Source organism: Schistocerca piceifrons, chromosome 3 (genome assembly GCF_021461385.2).
Source record: "Schistocerca piceifrons isolate TAMUIC-IGC-003096 chromosome 3, iqSchPice1.1, whole genome shotgun sequence".
In the NCBI taxonomy this organism is placed as follows: Eukaryota; Metazoa; Arthropoda; class Insecta; order Orthoptera; family Acrididae; genus Schistocerca; species Schistocerca piceifrons.
Window position 1 is genome coordinate 807,849,056 of NC_060140.1, and position 21,454 is coordinate 807,870,509.

General features: G+C 40.7%; 1 protein-coding gene across 1 annotated transcript in view; it reads right to left on the bottom strand.

Annotated features, from left to right (window-relative positions):
* The window catches only part of LOC124789078 (beta-2-syntrophin-like), a 335,827-nt gene that overhangs the window by 12,667 nt on the left and 301,706 nt on the right, over positions 1-21,454 (bottom strand). The window contains 3 exon segments of the mRNA XM_047256368.1: positions 9,482-9,496; positions 9,498-9,563; positions 9,565-9,659. Of these exon segments, the coding sequence (XP_047112324.1) occupies positions 9,482-9,496; positions 9,498-9,563; positions 9,565-9,659 (176 nt within the window).

Here is a 21,454-nt window from a genome sequence, read left to right on the forward strand (position 1 = left end):
TACCTCAAAATGTCACTGTTGATATAAGTGTTCAGAAGAGGCAAGGGTATCAACAGGAGTGCCCCAGGCGAGTGTGATAAAACTGTTCTTCTTCTCTATATACATAAATGATCTGACAGCTAGGGGAAGCAGCAATATGCAGCTGTTTGCTGATGACACTGTAGTATATGGGAAAATATCATCAATGAGAGACTGTAGGACACAGGATGACTTAACATGAAGAAATATTCAGCAATGTTTGAATTCAGCATTAGTGGTATGTTACTTTACACAGTAACTTTCATTACATATCTACGTAGAATACTACACAGCAATATGTAATGAAACAAGCAGGTGAGGATGGTAGTAGGGAAGGCAAATAGTCCAATTTATTTGGAGAATTTTAAGAAAGTGTAACTCATCTACTAAGGAGATCACATATGGAACACTGGGCACATTCTTGAGTACTGCTTAAGTGTTGGAGATCCCCACCAGGTCAAAGTAAAGGAGGACATCAAAGCAATTCAAGAGCATTCTGTTAGATTTGTTACTGGTAGGCTTGATCAACACCTCAGTGTTAACTCAAACAGGAACCCATGGATGGGAGACAACATTCATATTGAGGAATACTCTTGAGAAAATTCAGAGACCACAAATTTTCAGCTGACTGCAGTAAATTTCTACTCTGACCAATGTACATCTTGCTTAAGGACCACAAAGACAAGATAAAAGAAATTAGGGCTGACATGGAGGCATATAGGCAGTTTTTCTTCCAACACTCCATTTTTGATTTGACTAGCAAAGAAAATTACTGGTAGTGGTGCATTGTACCCTCTGCAATTCACCATAGAGTGGCTTGTGAGGAATGTATGCAGATATATGTCTAGGTCATTATAGGCAGAGCAATTACTCAGACTGGGAAATGGTGAAAGAGGAAATTGGCCATGTTCTTTAGAAAAGGAACCAAGAAGAGACTTATTATCAAATACTGACGTATGTGAAGGAAGCTTTGAGGAGACAACTATTAGGAAATGTAAAACATATTATTGAGGATGTTAGTAATACTAACTGTGCAGAGAAAAACGTTAGTTCCAAATAGAAAGGGCAGGAAACTGTCATGAACAGTTAAAAAAATTATATTTACAAGTAATTAAAAACAGTGAATATCTGAAAATTTTCATTCTTCTTTCACTTTATGTTATTTATGTGTTGTTGTTGATGATGATGATGATGATGATGATTGGGTTGTGGGGCACTCAACTGCGTGGTTATCAGTGTCCATACAAATTCCCAACCGTTGCTCAGTCAAATCTCGCCAACTGCATGAATGAAGATGAAATGATGAGGACAACACAAACACCCAGTCATCTCAAGGCAGGTAAAAATCCCTGGGAATCTAACCTGGGACCCCATGCTTGGGCAGTGAGAATGCAACCAAGAGACTGCGAGCTGTGGACTATTTATGTGTTGATTCTGGCATTTGTGCATACACTGGATATGTGAAGTTTCCATGTTCCTCATTCATAAATGCCTGTCTTGACTGCACATTACTATAAAATTCACGATGACTGGTTTTGGCTTACTGCCATCGTCATTTCATTAAGAGTATTCTGGTATGAGTTTCAATGTCAAATGGTTTGTACACATCACCAATAATGATCAATTAATGACCTGATGCTAGCGGTAAGCCAAAGCCAGTCACTGTGAACAACACAGTAACGAGTGGTCAAGATGAACATTTATGAATAAAGTGCTAAGCAAGATCATGAACTCATTTAAAGATTTTATGTCTTCAGTTGTTCTATATTAAACTCATATGAGGAGAATTACTTGAGTTGAATGGTGATCTTGGAACATCCAATCCTCCATGTCTTTAGTAGGTGCTGCCATGAGTGAAAGAGGGATGCACCCTGCTGTCACACAACACACCATAATATAGTTCCTTGTGAAAAAAATGTTAATGCTGATGAAATGTGACATTATTTACTCCTGCAATATGGGGAAAGAACCCAACCCTTCCATGATCCTGCATGAGGCACTTGTCTAAAGAGTTCAAGAAAGGAGAAGAATTTGCTGAAAACATGGGCTGCTTGCACTGTCCCCACATCAACAACACAGCACAGAACCTTTTCAATGGTGATTGGAAATTAACCATGCATGAAATTTCAAAGAAATGTCTAATTTCTTATAGAAGTGTTTAGTCAATCATTCAGAATGAGTTGAGAGCCCAGTATCAAATAACACGGTTCTGAAGTTTCTGAATGAAGAACTGAATTATGTGCTAGTTGCAATTGCCTACACGATTTTCACGACCCACACAGTAGGAAAAAATCATCATACACTATGAAACGGGTGTTGTGGCCACAGTGTTCTGACACTGCAAAGGTCAATTTCCTACATGAACATTGGACCTCAAATACTGCCTATCATTGTGATTTTCTACCCAAAATGTGACCTGCTTACAGTTCAGAAAGGTGGAGCACCCACGTCATAAGAGTGTTGCTTCTCCATGACAACAGTGGACCTCACACCTTAACAATAATCCATGCAATAACCTTAGAAACCCTACAAAATTGTTAAGGCTTTCGTGGCCAGTTGTTGACAAACAGCCTATTTGCTTCTGTCTCGGGTTCTTCGGCCGACGTCCTTCTGATGATTTTACTGACGTTTCCCCTGCACGAGTGGCTGGCATAGTCAAAGCTTCACCCTCCATTGCTGGTGGTGAACTGGAGCCGAGCTCGTGGCCGCAGACTATATGTACCTGGTGCGCCAATGTCCGAGGGCTTCTCCGCAGTCATTTATGGTGCGGTTCGCCTCTTGCTACCTGCGACGGTCGTTCGCTGCAGTACGGGAAGCCAGGATCCATTTATCTTAAGGCTTTCCTCTTTCTTGTTGCAGCTGTTCCCGTGTCTGTGTACTTATACAGCTTCTCTAAACAAGCGGGTGTGATAGTGCTCCTCTACAGCCAGAACTTCCGTGTCGGAGAATTTTATTACATGGTCGGCCTCACTCAGTGCATGCTCTGCCACGGCCGATTTCTCCACCTGTCCCAACCTGCAATGTCACTTATGCTCTTTGATCCTGGTGTTGACTGATCGTCCAGTCATTGCGACATAAACTTTTTCGCATGTGCATGGTAAGCGGTATATTCCCAACATTGCAAGTGGGTCCCTTTTATCCTTCGCCAATCTAAGACATTCTTTGATCTTCCTTGTCGGTTTGACAATTGTCTTTATGTCATGTTTGTGCAATATGCGGCTGATACATATAGTCTGCAGCCGCGAGCTCGGCTCCAGTTCACCACCGGCAATGGAGGGTGAAGCTTTGACAATGCCAGCCACTCGTGCTGGCGAAACGTCAGTAAAATCATCAGACGAGCATCGGCCGAAGAACCCGAGACAGAAGCAAATAGGCAGTTTGTCAACAACTGGCCACGAAAGCCTTAACAATTTTGTATTACACCTCTACGGGGAGGAATTTGCAGATTGTACCGACACCTTGACCAACGATGGAAGAAGAAAGCGCGTTTCATGTCCTCTCTCGCCTTCCTTTCGCGGTGCAGAGATGAAGATGCTACACTGAAGTTCTTGAAATGTAAGCGCCTATTCACCTCCACCCAAGCACATCATATTTACAACAGAATGGAACGGGCTTTTCTTCGTGAGTGAATTTATACAACACAGAGAGACTTGGCAAGAATGGGTCAGGAAGTTTTGGACATTTTCTATCAACTAAGTAGCAGAATGCATCGAGTCGACTGGGACAAGATCGACAGCACCACTCACAGGAGCAAGCAGAACGAACTTGAATGCTGCAATGAGCAACAGAAGAAAAAGTCTGAAAGATGCCGGAAGCAGACTGAATAGGCAATTCCCAACATGTCACATACAGCGGTCAATCTCACTGAACGGCAATTGACTGAAGAGGAAGTGTCTGTTCTTCATAAAGGAGGGAATTTCACTATCATCCCGAGAACTATACCTATGGAGGACATCACTGCTAACACCGAAGCGGCCATTCGGACCCTTCCTTGTGAAAGAGCAGAAGAAATACGCACTGAAACAGCCAGGATACCGCACCGAGCTAAACCACCAGCTTGCAATCTGAAGAAAGAAGAGGTACAAGCTATTAAGAATCTTAACATTGACAAAAGTATATTGGTACTGCCTGCCGATAAGGGGAATGCAACCGTCATAACAAAGAACGAAGATTATGAGCAAAAGATCCAAGACCTATTAGATCCGGCGACATACCAAAAACTAAGCACAGATCTGACGCGGCGTATCACGCGGAATACGAATCAGTTAATCAAGGCGTCCTCTCTGCCGGTGGACATACAGAGAAACCTGCACAACACGGAAGCCCTACCACCTCAGCTGTATGGATTACGTAAGATCCATAAGAACAATGTTCCATTAAGACTGACTGTTAGCTCTCCTGGCTCACCAACATACAAACTGGCAAAACACGTGGCCTCTCTGCACCAGCCGCACGTGGGGAAGACCAACACACACGTAAAGGTCTCACGACATTTCATTGAGAAGCTGAAGAAACTAAAACTTGCATCAAATGACATCCTGGTCAGATTTGATATCGTTCCTTTGTTTACAAAAGTGCCTCTCAGCAACGCTCTGTACCACATCGGTTCCATTTTCCCACAAGACATCACAAAGCTCTTCCATGCATGTCTCACCATGAGTTATTCCATGTGGAATGGCAATTTCTACAAACAGCTGGAAGGCGTTGCCATGGGTAGTCCTCTTAGTCCAGTGGTGGCCAACTTATTCATAGAACATTTCGAAGCACAGGCACTGGACTCTGTGACTTGTAAACATAAGGTGTGGTCAATGATACTTTCGTTGTGTGGAGCAATGGTGACGAACAGCTCGGTGACTTCCTAAGACACTTGAACAGCCTCCACACTAATATAAAATGTACCATGGAAGCAGAAAAGGACAAAAAACTACCATTTCTAGATGTGCTGGTCACAAGGGACATTGAAAACCTGGGACATAGCGTGTACCAAAAACCGACATACACGGACCGATACCTGCACAAATGATCAAACCACCACCCAAGCCAGAAAAGAGGCACGATTCATATGCTCGTAACGCAAGCAGATCGAATATGTGAGCTGCAGCACCTCAAATGCAAAATGCAACATCTGGAAAGTGTTCTGAGGAGCAGTGGGTACTCCACAAATTATATTAGAAGTGTAACAGAGCCAAACACTTGGTAAAGTAAGAAATCAGGAAAAGAAATGTCGGGTACGTCCTTTCTGCCATACATTCCCAGAGTGATGGACAGAATCGGCCGTATATTGCACAAACACAGCGTACAGACAATTTTCAAACTGACATGGAAGATCAAAGAATGTCTTAGATCAGCGAAGGATAAAAGGGACCCACTTGCAATGTCGGGAATATACCGCTTAATATACTGCTTACCATGCACATGTGGAAAAGTTTACGTTGGAATGACTGGACGATCAATCAACACCAGGATCAAAGAGCATAAGCAACACTGCAGGTTGGGGCAGGTGGAGAAATGGCCGTGGCTGAGCATACACTGAGTGAGACCGAACATGTAATAAAATTCGCCGACACGGAAGTTCTGGCTGTAGAGAAGCACTATCACACACGCTTGTTCAGAGAAGCTGTAGAAATACACAAATATGGGAAAAGCTTCAACAAGAAAGAGGAAAGCCTTAAGGTAAATGGATCCTGGCTTCCTGTACTGCAGCGAACGACCATCGCAGGTAGCAAGAGGAGAACCGCACCAGAAATGACTGTGGAGAAGCCCTCGGACGTTGGCGTGCCAGGTACATATAGTTTGCAGCCATGAGCTGAATCAATTTTTAATAATAAAAAAATTTATTACTAAAGGTTCATTTGTATCCAGTCCATCCTCATAGTACAAAGCATACCATATGAATTCAGAACAGCCTAATCTGCCAAGAGAGACTTTTGTTCACTCACTTCATGGTCAAATTCACGCTGAATTCTGTCTGTTACATGTTTCATGTTCTTATCAGTTTGTCTTGAAGCAGTGGCTAGAAACACCGATGGTTTAAGACACTATCTGAGATCTGAATATCAATGCACATCCACTGTCAATTAATGAGGATTTTAAAATGCAAGGACTGATGAGTGCTTTGTATATGAAAAAAATCCATTTGGGAAATCACTTTCAGGAACAAGGAACCCCTTGAGTGTGAGATCTCAGAATGCCAATGATGTTTACAGTATTTTACACCCCAAATATTGCAAATATTGTCCACCATGCAACCACAATATAGGCTGCTAATGGCAACAGGGGGTAGGACAGGAGGTTCCAAATGCTCAGCACAGCATGAGGTTATGGAGCATAGTTGAACTGCTTAGACAACAAGTAACTCACGAAAGTGCTACAGTGCAAGAGCAATGGCAACAATAAACACAGCAAACATTGCATTATATCTACAACAACAGTTGCCAAAGCTGACATTTCAACAGAAAGAAATCCAAGGAATATTGCAGAGTGAAAAAAGGAGAGGCAGATGAAATATTAGTGCTTCTGCAAGAGGAGTCAGTGGGATGTGTAGTGTTGCATAAGCTTGACTGTGCAGACACCGTACATGAGGAGTATAGTGGTGATGATACATGCTTAACATGTGAAAGTGATACTGAAACAGGTGTTGAGTCGTGTAGTACATCATCCTTGTCAGACAGGGAGCCACAAATCCCATCTCCAGTGGAATGTAGTAAAGGACAGTCTTTATCCAAGAAGTGGGTACTAAACATAATTACATACATGGAAGATCATTTGCAACATATTCAAAATATGTTCATAGTAGTTTTTTTTTTTTACTAAGTCCACAGAAATATGACTAACTAGTGCATAAGAAAAACTACAGATATTCAAGGAAGGAGAAGGTGCACTTGTTACAAAAATTGGTGTTAGTGCATCTCAAGGATGCTCGATATAATTTACAGGATATGGATGATAGTGACCTACTACATTATGCACATCAAACTGCACACGCCATAGATTACAGTGATTTCAGGGGAAGCAGTGGATTGTTGCATAGCTTCAAACAGTGCTACAGAATTGGAAGATGCAAAATAACAAAATTTCAACAAAGTGTCAACTTAACGATGCATAGAAAAATATAGAATCGGCCTGAAAATTTGTAGATGAGATAAACAAAATTATCCCATCATTCAATGAAGAATTTGTTTTCAACTCCAACCAATCACCATTTGAAGAGGAATTGCATATGAAAGGAACCTTGGAGATTATAGGTACCAAGACAGTGTATCAAGATCAGCTAACGTCAATCCTTTAACGCATTCATATAGAATTATGCCAACTGTTAATGTAGATGGTAAATTGGCTGGAAAGTTATTTATTACATTGCGAGAAGTTAGAGGTGCTCTATCCCCTGTGATTCATTCTTGTGTGTGTGATCTTGCAAGGGTAGTAGAGAATATTTATGTCATAGCAAGCAAGAGTAGGAAAATGGGCATAAGAGAATTACAACTATGATATCAGCACTGCTTCTGGCCAATAAATGGTCAAAGAACTTGCATTTGGTTGATTCCTGGTCTACATATAAAAATCATACTCCTTTAGAGCAAACTATTCCTCCTAAAAATTGTGTGACATTGCAATTCATACCACCTGGAAGCACTGGACAAATTCACCCTCTGGAAGTTTTTTCTTCCCCCCATGCCTCTGAAATATATTATCGTGCAACCTGCAGCTATGCCTTAAGGGATAGTCAGTTTCACAATGAGCCTCACCACAAACTGTTTCAAATTGTGTTACATGCCATCACATTCCATCAGTTCTCAGGGACTGATGACCTTGCTGTTTGTTCTCCTCTTCCAAATCAACGAACGTCCATCAGTTCTCATCACCTCGTTACACTAATATGATTTTACATGTATTCTTTAAGACTGCATACCTAGCTGAACATCCTGCATGTTCTGTTACTCCAAAGGAGTTTGCCTTTGATCTTGATGTTGTAAACCATTGTGATCATTGTGGTGCACCGTTTTTTATTCAGTATTCAGGGTGCAAGTTAATAGTTTGTTTTGAACATTTCGTGAATGTTGAAAATGTCAATTTTGTGAAGTGTGATACATACATCCCACAGAAGGTTGATCCCTGCACTTCCTGGACACTCATTTTCTGTCAGTTTTCTGATGCACATGGTGACTCATTAGCAGCTAATATTTTTCCTGGCATAGTTGTTAACATAACATTTTCAAATGGGCCTTTCTACAGATTGAACTTCCAAACCTCACACTCAAGGGGGTTCCTTGTAAGTTTAACGCAAGAGAGCATAAGATATTGTTGCAGTCAAAGACATAATATATTATCTATATGCAAATGTAAGATAAAAATATTCTGAAACAATATATTGTTGTTGTTGTTGTTGTTGTGGTCTTCAGTCCTGAGACTGGTTTGATGCAGCTCTCCATGCTACTCTATCCTGTGCAAGCTTCTTCATCTCCCAGTACCTACTGCAACCTACATCCTTCTGAATCTGCTTAGTGTATTCATCTCTTGGTCTCCCTCTACGATTTTTAACCTCCACACTGCCCTCCAATACTAAATTGGTGATCCCTTGATGCCTCAGAACATTTCCTACCAACCAATCCCTTCTTCTGGTCAAATTGTGCCACAAACTTCTCTTCTCCCCAATCCTATTCAATACTTCCTCATTAGTTATGTGATCTACCCATCTAATCTTCAGCATTCTTCTGTAGCACCACATGTCGAAAGCTTCCATTCTCTTCTTGTCCAAACTATTTATCGTCCATGTTTCACTTTCATACATGGCTACACTCCATACAAATACTTTCAGAAATGACTTCCTGACACTTAAATCTATACTCGATGTTAACAAATTTCTCTTCTTCAGAAACGCTTTCCTTGCCATTGCCAGTCTACATTTTATATCCTCTCTACTTTGGCCATCATCAGTTATTTTGCTCCCCAAATAACAAAACTCCTTTACTACTTTAAGTGTCTCATTTCCTAATCTAATTCCCTCAGCATCACTCGACTTAATTCGACTACATTCCATTATCCTCGTTTTGCTTTTGTTGATGTTCATCTTATATCCTCCTTTCAAGACACTGTCCATTCCGTTCAACTGCTCTTCCAAGTCCTTTGCTGTCTCTGACAGAATTACGATGTCATCGGCGAACCTCAAAGTTTTTATTTCTTCCCCATGGATTTTAATGCCTACTCCGAATTTTTCTTTTGTTTCCTTTACTGCTTGCTCAATATACAGACTGAATAACATCGGGAGAGGCTACAACCCTGTCTCACTCCCTTCCCAATCACTGCTTCCCTTTCATGCCCCTCGACTCTTGTAACTAGCCATCTGGTTTCTGTACAAATTGTAAATAGCCTTTCGCTCCCTGTATTTTACCCCTCCCAATATATTACCATCATGTAAATTGATATTATATGAAGGTACTATGTTATGGCAGTAAGTGATACATACCATTTCTCCTTCTTCAACTGCCAAAGTCAAGCCAAAGCAAGCGAGCTCCATCATCAGCAGAGGAGCGCAAACGCTCATACGGGGTACTTCCAAAGTGTGCGGCCTGTTTCATCAAGTAGCGTGAAGCCCTCCTCATAATGAAGAAGGAGTTGAGCTACTTGATTACGCCATATGCATCCTGCAAAATAGACAAGCAGGAATAAAGAGCTTTCTATTTAAAAAAAATACAAATGGAATTATCTCTGTAAGAAAGCTACATAATAAATTAAACAACACTAATAAAGAGCATAAAAAGTCTCAGTCAGTAGTCATCAACATATGCATATAAATCTAAGGGACCAATAATCTTCAAGACTCTGATTTCTTTATCTGCAAGAGGACGAGTTCAAGAAAGAAAAACACTAAGTATTAGAGAAGAAATGTTGGCTATAATCCAAGTGAAAAAACTTTTATTCAACAGAAAAGCTATTAATGGTGATAGAAGGTTGGGTAAGATAAATTTTAAAGCAGTGGTTGCTTCCCACTTCTAAATACATTTTCCAATTTTTGTGCTGCTGGCATCGTTACTGCACTGGTAACCTCCTTCCATCTCATCACCTTCTACTGTAGCTCAGTTAATCAGTAATACTTGGTGATTCCTAGTATAATCCTTGAAAAGAAGACCTTCTAAGAAGCTCTTTTCTCTTGTGGTTTATATCTTATTTATTTACCACATTACTGAACACTACATTCACAAAACTTTAAGATTATGTAAATACAGGGTGTTTAAAAATGAATGTACAGGTTCTAGGCTTTGTAGCAATTTATTACATTCAGCTTACAGTTACAAATAATACATCAAATGAAAGCGCAGATGAAACAGTTTTTCGTACAAGTGTTCACTTAGGTGAAATGTCAAGTCATCACTGAAGATGACATGATCCAGAATATCTTCTTCATCATGCAGCAACATTTCATTTGCAATGTTGACACATAAACCGTATGCTCTAGGATTTTTAGCAGCTTGCAACAACTGCAGATGATAAGGACATAGTTGTAAGCATCTTCTTAAAGGTCTCCACATGTAAGCATCTCCTTAAAGGTCTCCACAGAGACATCACTGGAAATGGTAAATCATGCCTAGCCATCTGAACTGATTTCTTGGTGCTATGCGTGAAAGGATCTTACTCATTCAGCACATTCTGCAGCCACTCTTGGCCATTCCAGTCTCTTCCCTTTGCGTACAAGTATACAAACAAAACTGTTTGAGTTGCTCTTTCACTTGATGTATTATTTATATTTGTAAGGTGAACGTAATAAATGCTACAAAGCCTTAAAACCTGTATATTCATTTTGAAACACCCTGTATAATCATATTTTGAATAATGTAACAATGGAAAGTCCAGGTTGTAATACCAACATTAATATTAAAAGGATAGATTGCTATACATTGCTACTCACACACACACACACACACACACACACACACACACACAACACACAAAACACACACACACACACATTGAATTGCAGACAGATGCACACTGAGCTTTTGGCCAAAGCTTACTTCAGAAACGAAAACACACACAAAGCAAGCACACCTTATGAACACACATCCACTATCTCTGTCCAGAATGGCTGGAGATAGCATGCAAGGTGAGCTTGCTTGTGTGATATGTGTTTTTTTTTTTGTGTGTGTGTGTGTGTGTGTGTGTGTGTGTGTGTGTGTGTGTGTGTGTGTGTGAGTGAGTGAGTGAGCGGGGGGGGGGGGGGGGTGGGGGTTCCTTTCTGAAGAAGCTTTGGCCAAAAGCTCAATACATAACAGTCTTTTTGTTGTGCCTGTCTGCAACTGATCTTTTTCATAATATTGGGATGTCATATTTTACAGGCTATAAGACACACTTTTTTCTTCGGACAATTGCCTCCAAAATTTAAGTGCATCTTATATTCAAAATTAATATAAAGATGTCCAGCGTTTGATTTAAAATTCCTGCCTGTCTTAAAAAGGGCCATAAATTCAATGCTACAGGAAACCTCTCTCTATATGGCAACATCGGATTCAACTGACAGCAGCAGTGCACCGAAGTGACAATCAGGAGTTGTGGGGATTCATAAGCTTACTAACAATGTCTCCCCTCCTGCACTGTTATCACAAACCCAGGACACTGTTTAGCCTATGATGCATCATTGCAGTTTATGGTGTCAGTGAACTTGAACTGAAAATGATGTGTGTTATCGGTAACAGTTCAATATTTTTGTTATCAGCTAGTCTTGTAATGAAAAAAAATAAAAGGTGTTCATATGACGCAGGCTATAAATTAAAGGAATAACATATGTAGGAGAATGAAGAAACAGAGCAGCTGAGCAGCATTTGGACCTCTTCCAACAGAAAAAAACCATTTGCAAGTCGTGGGGTAGTAAGGAAGAACTGAAAAAAAATGAGGAAAACTAAATGTGCAAATAGAGGATTGAGTGCCAAATGGTCATAACTAGATGATAAAGTATTGAAATGGATTCAAGAACACCATCAAAAAGGCATTTGAATTAATACAAAAATGATTCAAATACATGCTTGTAAGCTGGCATTACAGTGGAGTTTAACAGACTAGATGTGGAGTTGGTTGGTGCTAAAGGTTTATGAAGCATTATAGGTTTAGCATGTGAACCAAAACCAAAGTATCTCAGAAAATGCCACTATAGTACGAAGAGAAAATATCTTTACATCACTTTATTACTCCACATCGAAAGAAAACCAGTGTGAAACGAAGCCAAACAGTGAATATGAACAAAACTTCTCTGTCATCTGATGTGTCAAGTAACAGAACTGTTGCCATGAAAGGTTTAACCATAAAAACAAGTGGACATATAAAAATGCACTACACTGTTGTCCTTTTATGTCGTGCTGATGGCACTGAACTTAATCCAACTGTCATTTTCAAGCGCAAAACAGTGCCAAAACCTTCTGAAATACCACCAGGTGTTGTTGTTCACATAAATTACTAGGGTTGGATGAATGAGGCTGGTATGAAATTATGGATTAACAGAGGTGGGAGAGATGAAAGGTGCTTTATTGAAGAAGAGCTCTCTTCTCGTGCTAGGTCATTTTAGTAGTCACCTGAAAAATTCTGCGAAAGAGATACTGAGACAGGGAAATACAGAGCTTGCTATTATTCCAGGAGGACTTACTTCACAATTGCAAACTCTTGGTGTCTCAAAAATAAACAATTTAAAGTGTGTATGAGAGAGAAATTGAAGAAATGGATGATGGATGAAACCCAACATGAATGCATGCCAAAGGGAGCTTTAAAATGACCTACAATCAAACAAGTGTGTCAGGGATAAAACAGTCTTGGTCTAAAGTGAGGGGAGACATTATGAGTGAGGAAGACGTTATTGTTAAAATCTTTCAAGAAGTGCAGTATAATTAACGCCCCTTGGTGGCAGTGAAGACCATCTTAAATATGAAGAGAACGAAGATGATGATGAAGAAGAAGAAGAAGAAGAAGAAAGTTTTGATGATCATTTTAACGAGTTTTTAAAGTCATTTCCACTTCATAAACTAAGATTTTTTGTAGTATGGCTTTGCACTCTCACAATAAAAATGGTAAATACATTTTTTTTTTTAATTGCTTAAAAATTAAGGTGCACCTTATAGTCCATAGCATCTTATAATCTGTAAAATACAGTAATGTAGTTCTTCTTCCTTTCCATGCATGCTAACATAAATTCAAGAGAAACTCTGCCTTTTGCAAGACACTGTTTGTTTACTTTTGCTTTCCCAGAACGTTTCAGCACTTTCTGTGACATGTTCAGTGGGTTTTATTTATTATTCTTCATTGCAAGACACTATTACTTGTATTAAACAACTAGTAGCTTCATATGAGAAGGAATAATAAGAAAACACACTGAAGATAGCACAGAAGGTGCTGAAACACGTTTTGGGTAAAATAAAATTAAACAGTGTCTTGCATATGGAGAAATTTCTCTACCAATTCTTTAAATATTTAACAATCGCCTGCCAAAAAGTAGAGTAGTAGTAGTAGTTGTTGTTGTTGTTGTTGTTGTTGTCTTCAGTCTGAATACTAGGTTGATGCAGCTCTTCATGTTAGTACATTCAGTGCAAGCCTCTTCATCTCTCCATAACTACTGCAACCTGCATTCACTTGAACCTGATTACTGTATTCAAGCCTTGGGCTCCCTCATAAATTTCTGACCCCACACTTCTTTCCATTGCCAAACTGAAAATTCCTCAGTGCTTCAGGATATGTCCCTTCAACTGACTCCTTCTTTTAGTCAAGATGTACCACTAATTTCTTTTCTCCCCAAAAGTATTCAGTACCTCTTCAGTAGTTAAGAGGTCCATCCATCTCATCTTCAATATTCTTGTGTAACACCACATTTCCAAGGCTTCTATTCTCTTCTTGCCTGAACTGTTTATTGTCCATGTTTCATTTCAGTAAAAGGCTACATTTCAGACAAATGCCTTCAGAGAAGACTTCCTAATAATTAATTTTATGTCTGATGTAAGAAATTTCTTAAAAAGTGAAAATCTTTTCTGCCTATTGCCAGTGTAGATCTTACACTGTCACTGTTTTGGCCATCATTACTTTTTTGCTGCTTAAATTGCAAAACCCATCTACCACTTTTATTGCCTCATTTCCTAATCTATACAGCCTAATAGAAAAAGTGAAGAATCCAGAAGGCATAGTCAGGTGTCAATAAAACTTTGCCATTGACGAATATGTAAATAATTAGAATTACAACTCTGTGACATGTTGAAAGGACACCAAAGTGCACTAGTACTGTTTACATTTAGTGTTGTTACTGGTCCTGGTCAAGTATATAAGGGGCATGAGCAGCGTCATATATTGAGTGATCACTGTGAATGACACAGAGATGCCACATACTCGTGTGGTATAGTTATCAGCAGCTGAAAGAGTTTGAAAGGCACCGCATAGTGAGTCTCTGTTTGGCTGGCTGGTCAAATTGTGCAATATACAGGTTTATGGGGCAATCAGATGTGACAATGCCCCAATGTTGGACTGCGTGGGAACATTAGGGCAAGCACATTTGTTTTTAAGTTTTCCATTGACCACATCTGACCAGCACAAGTTAGGGACTGACGTGTTGTGACCAAACACATCAAGTGGTTCAAATGGCTCTGAGCACTATGCGACTTAACTTCTGCGGTCATCAGTTGCCTAGAACTTAGAACTAATTGAACCTAACTAACCTAAGGACATCACACACATCCATGCCCGAGGCAGGATTCGAACCTGCGACCAAAGCGGTCACGCGGTTCCAGACTGAAGCACCTAGAAACCGCACGGCCACACCGGCCGGCCAAACACATCATGGTCCTTTTACTTCTGCACCTGTCATCCAAGAACAAGTAAGACCCTCTGCAACATTCTGTGTCATCCTGCCCCAGTGGTTGGGGAATTAGCAAAAGCCAGTCCATGGAATTACCCATCCCATGTGTTGGATGCCATTAAGACCACAACACAAACAGCTCTGTCTGGTATGCTGCCATGATTGAGAAGTAACGATCGCTGATGAATTGTATCACACTGTGTTCAGTGATGAATCATGGTTTTTCAGTACCCCAGATGATTGCTGTCGGTGAACACATCAGCAACCTGGGGAGAGGTCCTATTTTTCCAATGTTTTGGAGAGACACGGTGGTGTTACACCTGACATCGCTGTGTAGGAGCTCTGGTGCTGCGGGTTTTGAATCCACGCCAGATGGCATGAAACACGATGGCCACTAGAGGTTGCTGTAGCAGTCATGCCCTAAGCCGTGGCTGTGCCCACTCCTGGCCCTGAGTCTACTGTGAGGGCACCATTGTGGAGCACATGGTCCCAGCGGCCAATAGCGACATACCCTGTCGTGTATTTAGGCGGCTGCATCTCACTCAGCAAGGCAGTCTGGTGTTCGCGTTGATTCAGGTGACATCTCGGTTACAGACATCATGTTTACATTGCATGTGCTTACTTCTCGTTTATGAGTGGGCGTTGTTTTGATTTCGTGAGGTTGTCTATTGTGACCCTGTTGCTTAATACATTGTTGTTGATCTTGCTTGGTTGTCAGTCGTCCATTCCCATTTGTCCGTCTTGTTTGTTCGTGGGCTGCTCCTGTCGGTCCCACCGCGTTTTCGTTAGCGGCAACCCTGCAACAGGAACTGTTGCGGTTACAACAGGAGCCATTACGTGCGACTTCAAGGTCACTGCTGTTAGGAGACTGAGGGAACTCTGACAGCAGAACAGTATGCCATTGACATCCTGCATCTCCATGTGTTACTTCTGATGTTACAATATCATGGTGACGTTTTTCAACATCTACATACATACTATGCAAGCCACCATATGCTGCACAGTGGAGTACCCTGTGCCACTATTGGTCATTTCCTTTCCTGTTCCACTCACAGACAGAATCAGGGGGAAAAAATGACTGTTCATATGCCTCCATATGAATCCTAATTTCCCACGTCTGATCTTTGTGTTCCTAATGTGAAATATATGTTGGTGGTGATAGAATCGTTCTGCAGTCAGTTTCAAATGCCAGTACTCTTAAATTTTCTCAATTCCCAAAGCATCCCTGTAACACTTACATGTTGTCCGAACCTACCAGTAACAAATCTAGCTGCATGCCTTTGAACTGCTTCGATGTCTGTTTTATGTGAACTGGTTCAAATCCCGAACAATCAAGCAGTAACTCATGAACAAGTCACACTAATCATCCTTTATGCGATCTCCTTTATAGGTGAACCACACTTTCCTAAAATTGTTTCACCAAACCAACGCTGACCATTTGCCTTCCCAACCACAATTCTCACAGGCTCGTTCCATTTCATATCACTTTGCAACATTACACACAGATATTTACATGAAATGACTGTGTCAAGAAGGACAGTACTAACACTGTACCCAAACATTACGTGTTTTTTCCCCCATTCAACTGCATTGACTTAGATTTTTCTGCATTTAGAACTAGCTCCCAGTCATCACACCAACAACAAATTTTTTCTAAGTCATCTTGTATCATCCTACAGTCACTCAACTTTGACACCTTACCATCCATCACAGCATAATCAGCAAACAACTGCAGATTGATGCCCACCCTGTCCACCAAATCATTTATGTATACAGAGAATAATAGTGGTCATATCACACTTCCCTGGGGCACTCCTGGCAATGCCCATGTGTCTGATGACCACTTGGCATCAAGGGCAACATATTGGGTTCTATTATGTATAAGTCTTCAAATCACCCACATATCTGGGAACCTATCTCACATGCTTGTACCTTCGTTAACAGATTGCAATGGGGCACTGCGTCAAATGCTTTCCAGAAATCTAGAATTTTCAAATCTGCTTGTTGCCCTTCATCCATAGTTTGTAGTTCAAATGTGTGTGAAATCTTATGGGACTTAACTGCTAAGGTCATCAGTCCCTAAGCTTACACACTACCTAACTTAAATTATCCTAAGGACAAAAAAACACACACACACCCCCATGCCCGAGGGAGGACTCGAACCTCCGCCGGGACCAGTTGCACAGTCCATGATTGCAGCGCCTTAGACCGTTCGGCTAATCCTGTGCGGCCATAGTTTGTAGTATATCACGTGAGAAAAGAGCGAGCTGAGTGCAATGCTTTCTAAAACCATGTCGACTTATGGACATAAGTTTCTCAGTCTCAAGAAAATTTATTACATTCAAAGTGAGAATATGCTCAAGGATTCTACAGCAAACTAAAGTTAGGGATATTGGTCTGTAATTTTGCGGGTTCATTATTTTCCCCTTGTTATATGCAGCAATCACCTGCATTTTTTTGCCGTCACTTGGGACTTTGTACTGGTTGAGAGATTCACGGTAAATGCAAGCTAGGTAAGGGGCCAATGCTTTGCAAAACTGAACTGGCATTCCAGCAACTACTGAGGCGAGTGAAAGATGAAGCAGATCTGAGAACATCTAGGGTTTACAAAATAACCTGCGATTGGATCCAGTCTGATGTCAGACAAACAGTGCACACTGTAGAACAACACAGGAATGAGCATGAGAGGTTTTATCACCTATGTTAACTTGAAAAGTTTGCTTTAGTTGCACATGCTTTAGAAAATGGTCACCAGATTAAATTTTGCAAAAACAGACATAATGTCTTATGGGATAACAGCAATCAGTGATTTTATAATGTTACTTAAAATCCGTCTTGATTGCAAATTTTTTTTTTTTTTTTATTCATATGACCGGTTTCGGTTCATTCAGATCTGAAGATGGTTCTGAATGAACCAAAACCGGTCATATGAATAAAAAAAAAATTGCAATCAAGACGGATTTTAAGTAACAGATTAAATTTGACAACATTTCTGTCATGGCTGGTACCAATGGCTTCTGGGTAAGTGTAATCAAAGAAGCCACTGAAATAAAAGAATCACTGACAACAGTCTCAACAGAGATGGCAGCCTATAGCTCAAAGCAGCATGGGTTACAACAATCACGAGGTTGAAGTGGAAGCACTGAACGCAAAGTCAATGTATTCCCATGTATGGCAGTACTGTGGGTAAGAGAGATGTCAGAGCCAGCAGCTAGAGTATACAGAGGGTGATTCAAAGGTCATGTCCCATAGGGTGAAATCTAGACCGGTGACTTAGTCTTGCCTCACAGAACAAAACTGTATTCAGGGATATGATTGTTCCTATCATCTGAAGCAAAAAAGTCTAGTAAACATTCTCTAAAATGCATATCTTAATAGCTATGTGCACTTTCCAGTAGAAGAGATGTGTTTCACAGTAGAAAACACATGAACATGTTCTCATAGTTCTTAAGGTATGCATTTTAGAGCCTAAGTTTACTAGGCTACTTTGCTTTGCATGATCATTCCTGTCATATCCCTGAATATGACTGTACTGTGGGCCAAGACTAATGAATCACCAATGTAGAATTTGTCCTATGGGATATAATTTTTGAATAACTCTGTACAGGACTTATCATTAACTGGTCAGACATCATTTCATTCAACAAAACACAAGGGGTATTTAGTCAAAAGATCTAAGGTTCAGAATGGAGTTACGCATTCTACTACAAAAATCTTGTAATCAACAAGCTCCCACATAACATAAATCAGGAAAGAAAATTAAAAACTAACCTCATCAGCCATCCTTTCTACTAACTATCTGAATATCCACATTCAAAGGCCAAAAAATTCCATTAACTTCATGGCAACTAGCAATATTCACTACAAAGCTGCATGACAAGTACTTACACACTGCAAACAGGACTCATTATTTACAGATGTACAAAGATAAATATTCATTTCATCATGTAAATGTTAAGCTACCAACACGAGATGAACAGCAGCTATTAAATACAGCTGAAAAGGCAGCATCTTTTTTTTCAAAGTACCAACTTTCTTTTTAATTCATTCAATTAAATTTAGGTAGGTTACCGATGAATAGCATTAAGCTACACAGTGATAATTTACTTTTATTTACTTTTAATACACTATGCGTATGAAGTTTCTTTGATTTACTTGTCTTTTGTTAACCTATACCTTGACAATTTTCGTATTCCTGAAGGTTCTCCTCATTCCTGGGATCTATGGAACATGATGAATGTCTTTTATTTATCTAAACAGTATAAAAATATTGCTTACATAAATAAATACATGAACAATGCCAAAATTAACAAAACAAAAGGCAGTTATATGGAGTCATTATAAATGAAGCACAGTGGTGCAGATATGGTGGCAAAACATTTTCATGCAGGTAGTTACTTTAAAAATATTAGAGAAGGAAAGTTACTACTGACCACATAGCAGAGATGTCGAGTCACAGTAGGCACAACAAAAAGATTCACACAATTGTAGCTTTCGGCCATTAAGGCCTTCATCAGCGATAGACACACAAACACACAGACACACTCATGCAAACACAACTTGCACACACGTCTGCAGTCTCAGACAACTGGACAACTGAAACCACACTGCGAGCAGGAGCACCAGTGCGTGATGGGAGTGGCAATTGGGGGGTAAGGAGGAGGCTGGGGCAGGAGGGGGGGGGGGGGGGGGGGAAGTAGCGAAAAGGAGAGAAATAAAAAGAAATTAAAAGACAGGGTGTGGCGGTGAAATGATGGCTGTGTAATGTTGGAATGGGAACAGAGAGGGGGCTGGATGGGTGAGGACAGTGACAAATGAAGGTTGAGGCCACGAGGGTTACAGGAATGTAGGGTCTATTGCAGGGAAAGTTCCCACCTGCACAACTCAGAAAAGCTGGTGTGGTGGGAAGGGCCATACGGCACAGGCTGTGAAGCAGTCACTGAGATGAAAGATATCATGTTTGGCAGCGTGTTCAGCAAAAGGTAACTCAGTACCGTCCAGGACTGGAGCAACTGAATTACATTCTCCACCAGGGTTTCGATTACCTCTCATCGTGCCCTGAAATGAGAAATGTCCTGCCCACTATCCTTCCCACCCTCTTACAGTGGTATTCCGCCATCCACCAAACCTACACAATATACTCATCCATCCTCACACAACCCCTGCTCCCAATCCCTTGCCTCATGGCTCACACCCCTGTAATAGACCTAGATGCAAGACCTGTCCCATACATCTGCTACTTACCTCCCCCCCCCCCCCCCCCCCCTCCCTCCCCACCTTCTCTCCTGTCCTTCGTCTAAACTGCAGCACTTCACTGTCCGCCACCCCTACCATACTATCACTCCCCTTCCCCTCCCCACCCCACCCTCCTCCTTACCCCCACCCAGTAGCCACTCCCATCATGCACTGGTGTTCCTGCCCGCAGTGTGGTTTCAGTTGTCTGAGACAGCACATGTGTGTGCAAGTGTGAGTGTTTCTGTGTATGTGTGTCTACTGCCGACAAAGGCCTTAATGGCTGAATGCTATACTTGTGTGAATCTTTTTGTTGTGCCTATTGCGGCTCAGTATCTCCACTATATGGTGAGTAGCAACTTTCCTTTTCTAATATTGTTACATTCCATCCTGCATTTTCCATTGTTTGATAGTTATTTTAACAGGTATTTTGTAGCAACTGGGCTGGTGATGGTTAATGAGACTGACCAATACTGTTACCAGATTGAAATGTATGCTACCTGTGTGTGATGGTTATGTAAGTATGGGAATATATTTGCTTATCTATGATTTATTTTTGATTACTGGGCATGCAGTAATACACTATTGCCGTATGTCCATATTTTGCACAGGCTCACTCTCTAACACCACCCGAACTGTCTGTGAAGGCCCAATGGTACTGACTGGCCACCATGTCATCCTCAGTTCACAGGTGTCACTGGCTGCAGATATGGAGGGGCATGTAGGCAGCACACTGCTCTCCAGGCTGTATGTCAGTTTACAAGACCAGAGCCACTACTTCTCAATAAAGTAGCTCCTCAGTTTGCCTCACAAGGGCTGAGTGTAGCACAAGCTATCATTTGAAAATGGAACTTTTGTTCTTCTGAAACCAGGAATGAAATAAAGAAGATGGTTTGAAAGTGGCTGTGGTGAAATTCTTTAAACAAATTTTCTGTGCTGCTACAGTGCCAACTGAAAACAATGAATGATAATACCATGCAATGACCAAACTATAGATCTTGTGACAATAGTGCTGATGTGACAACTCACCCCCATCAAATCATAATATCAACTGTCTATTTCAGCTGTACATAAGAAAAACTTATGATCCCAATGAATCAATCATCTTAATGCATCAATATTCAATCATTTCATGCACTATAATGTTACTCTCTTATGATGTGGCATCATATACGGCTGTTGTGGCCTATAAGGTTGTGACCTGATAAAACAGTCGCATTTGAATTTTGCAATATGTTATAGTCTTTCTGCAGCTCAAGAGTATGAACTATGATTCAGAAGGAAATACTGATGAACAAAATGGAACATATTTGATAATGTCCTGGCTCTGTCAAAATTTGCTACCTGTGTGTGTGTTGCTGAAAGTAGGTCCCCACTTGGGGATATCAT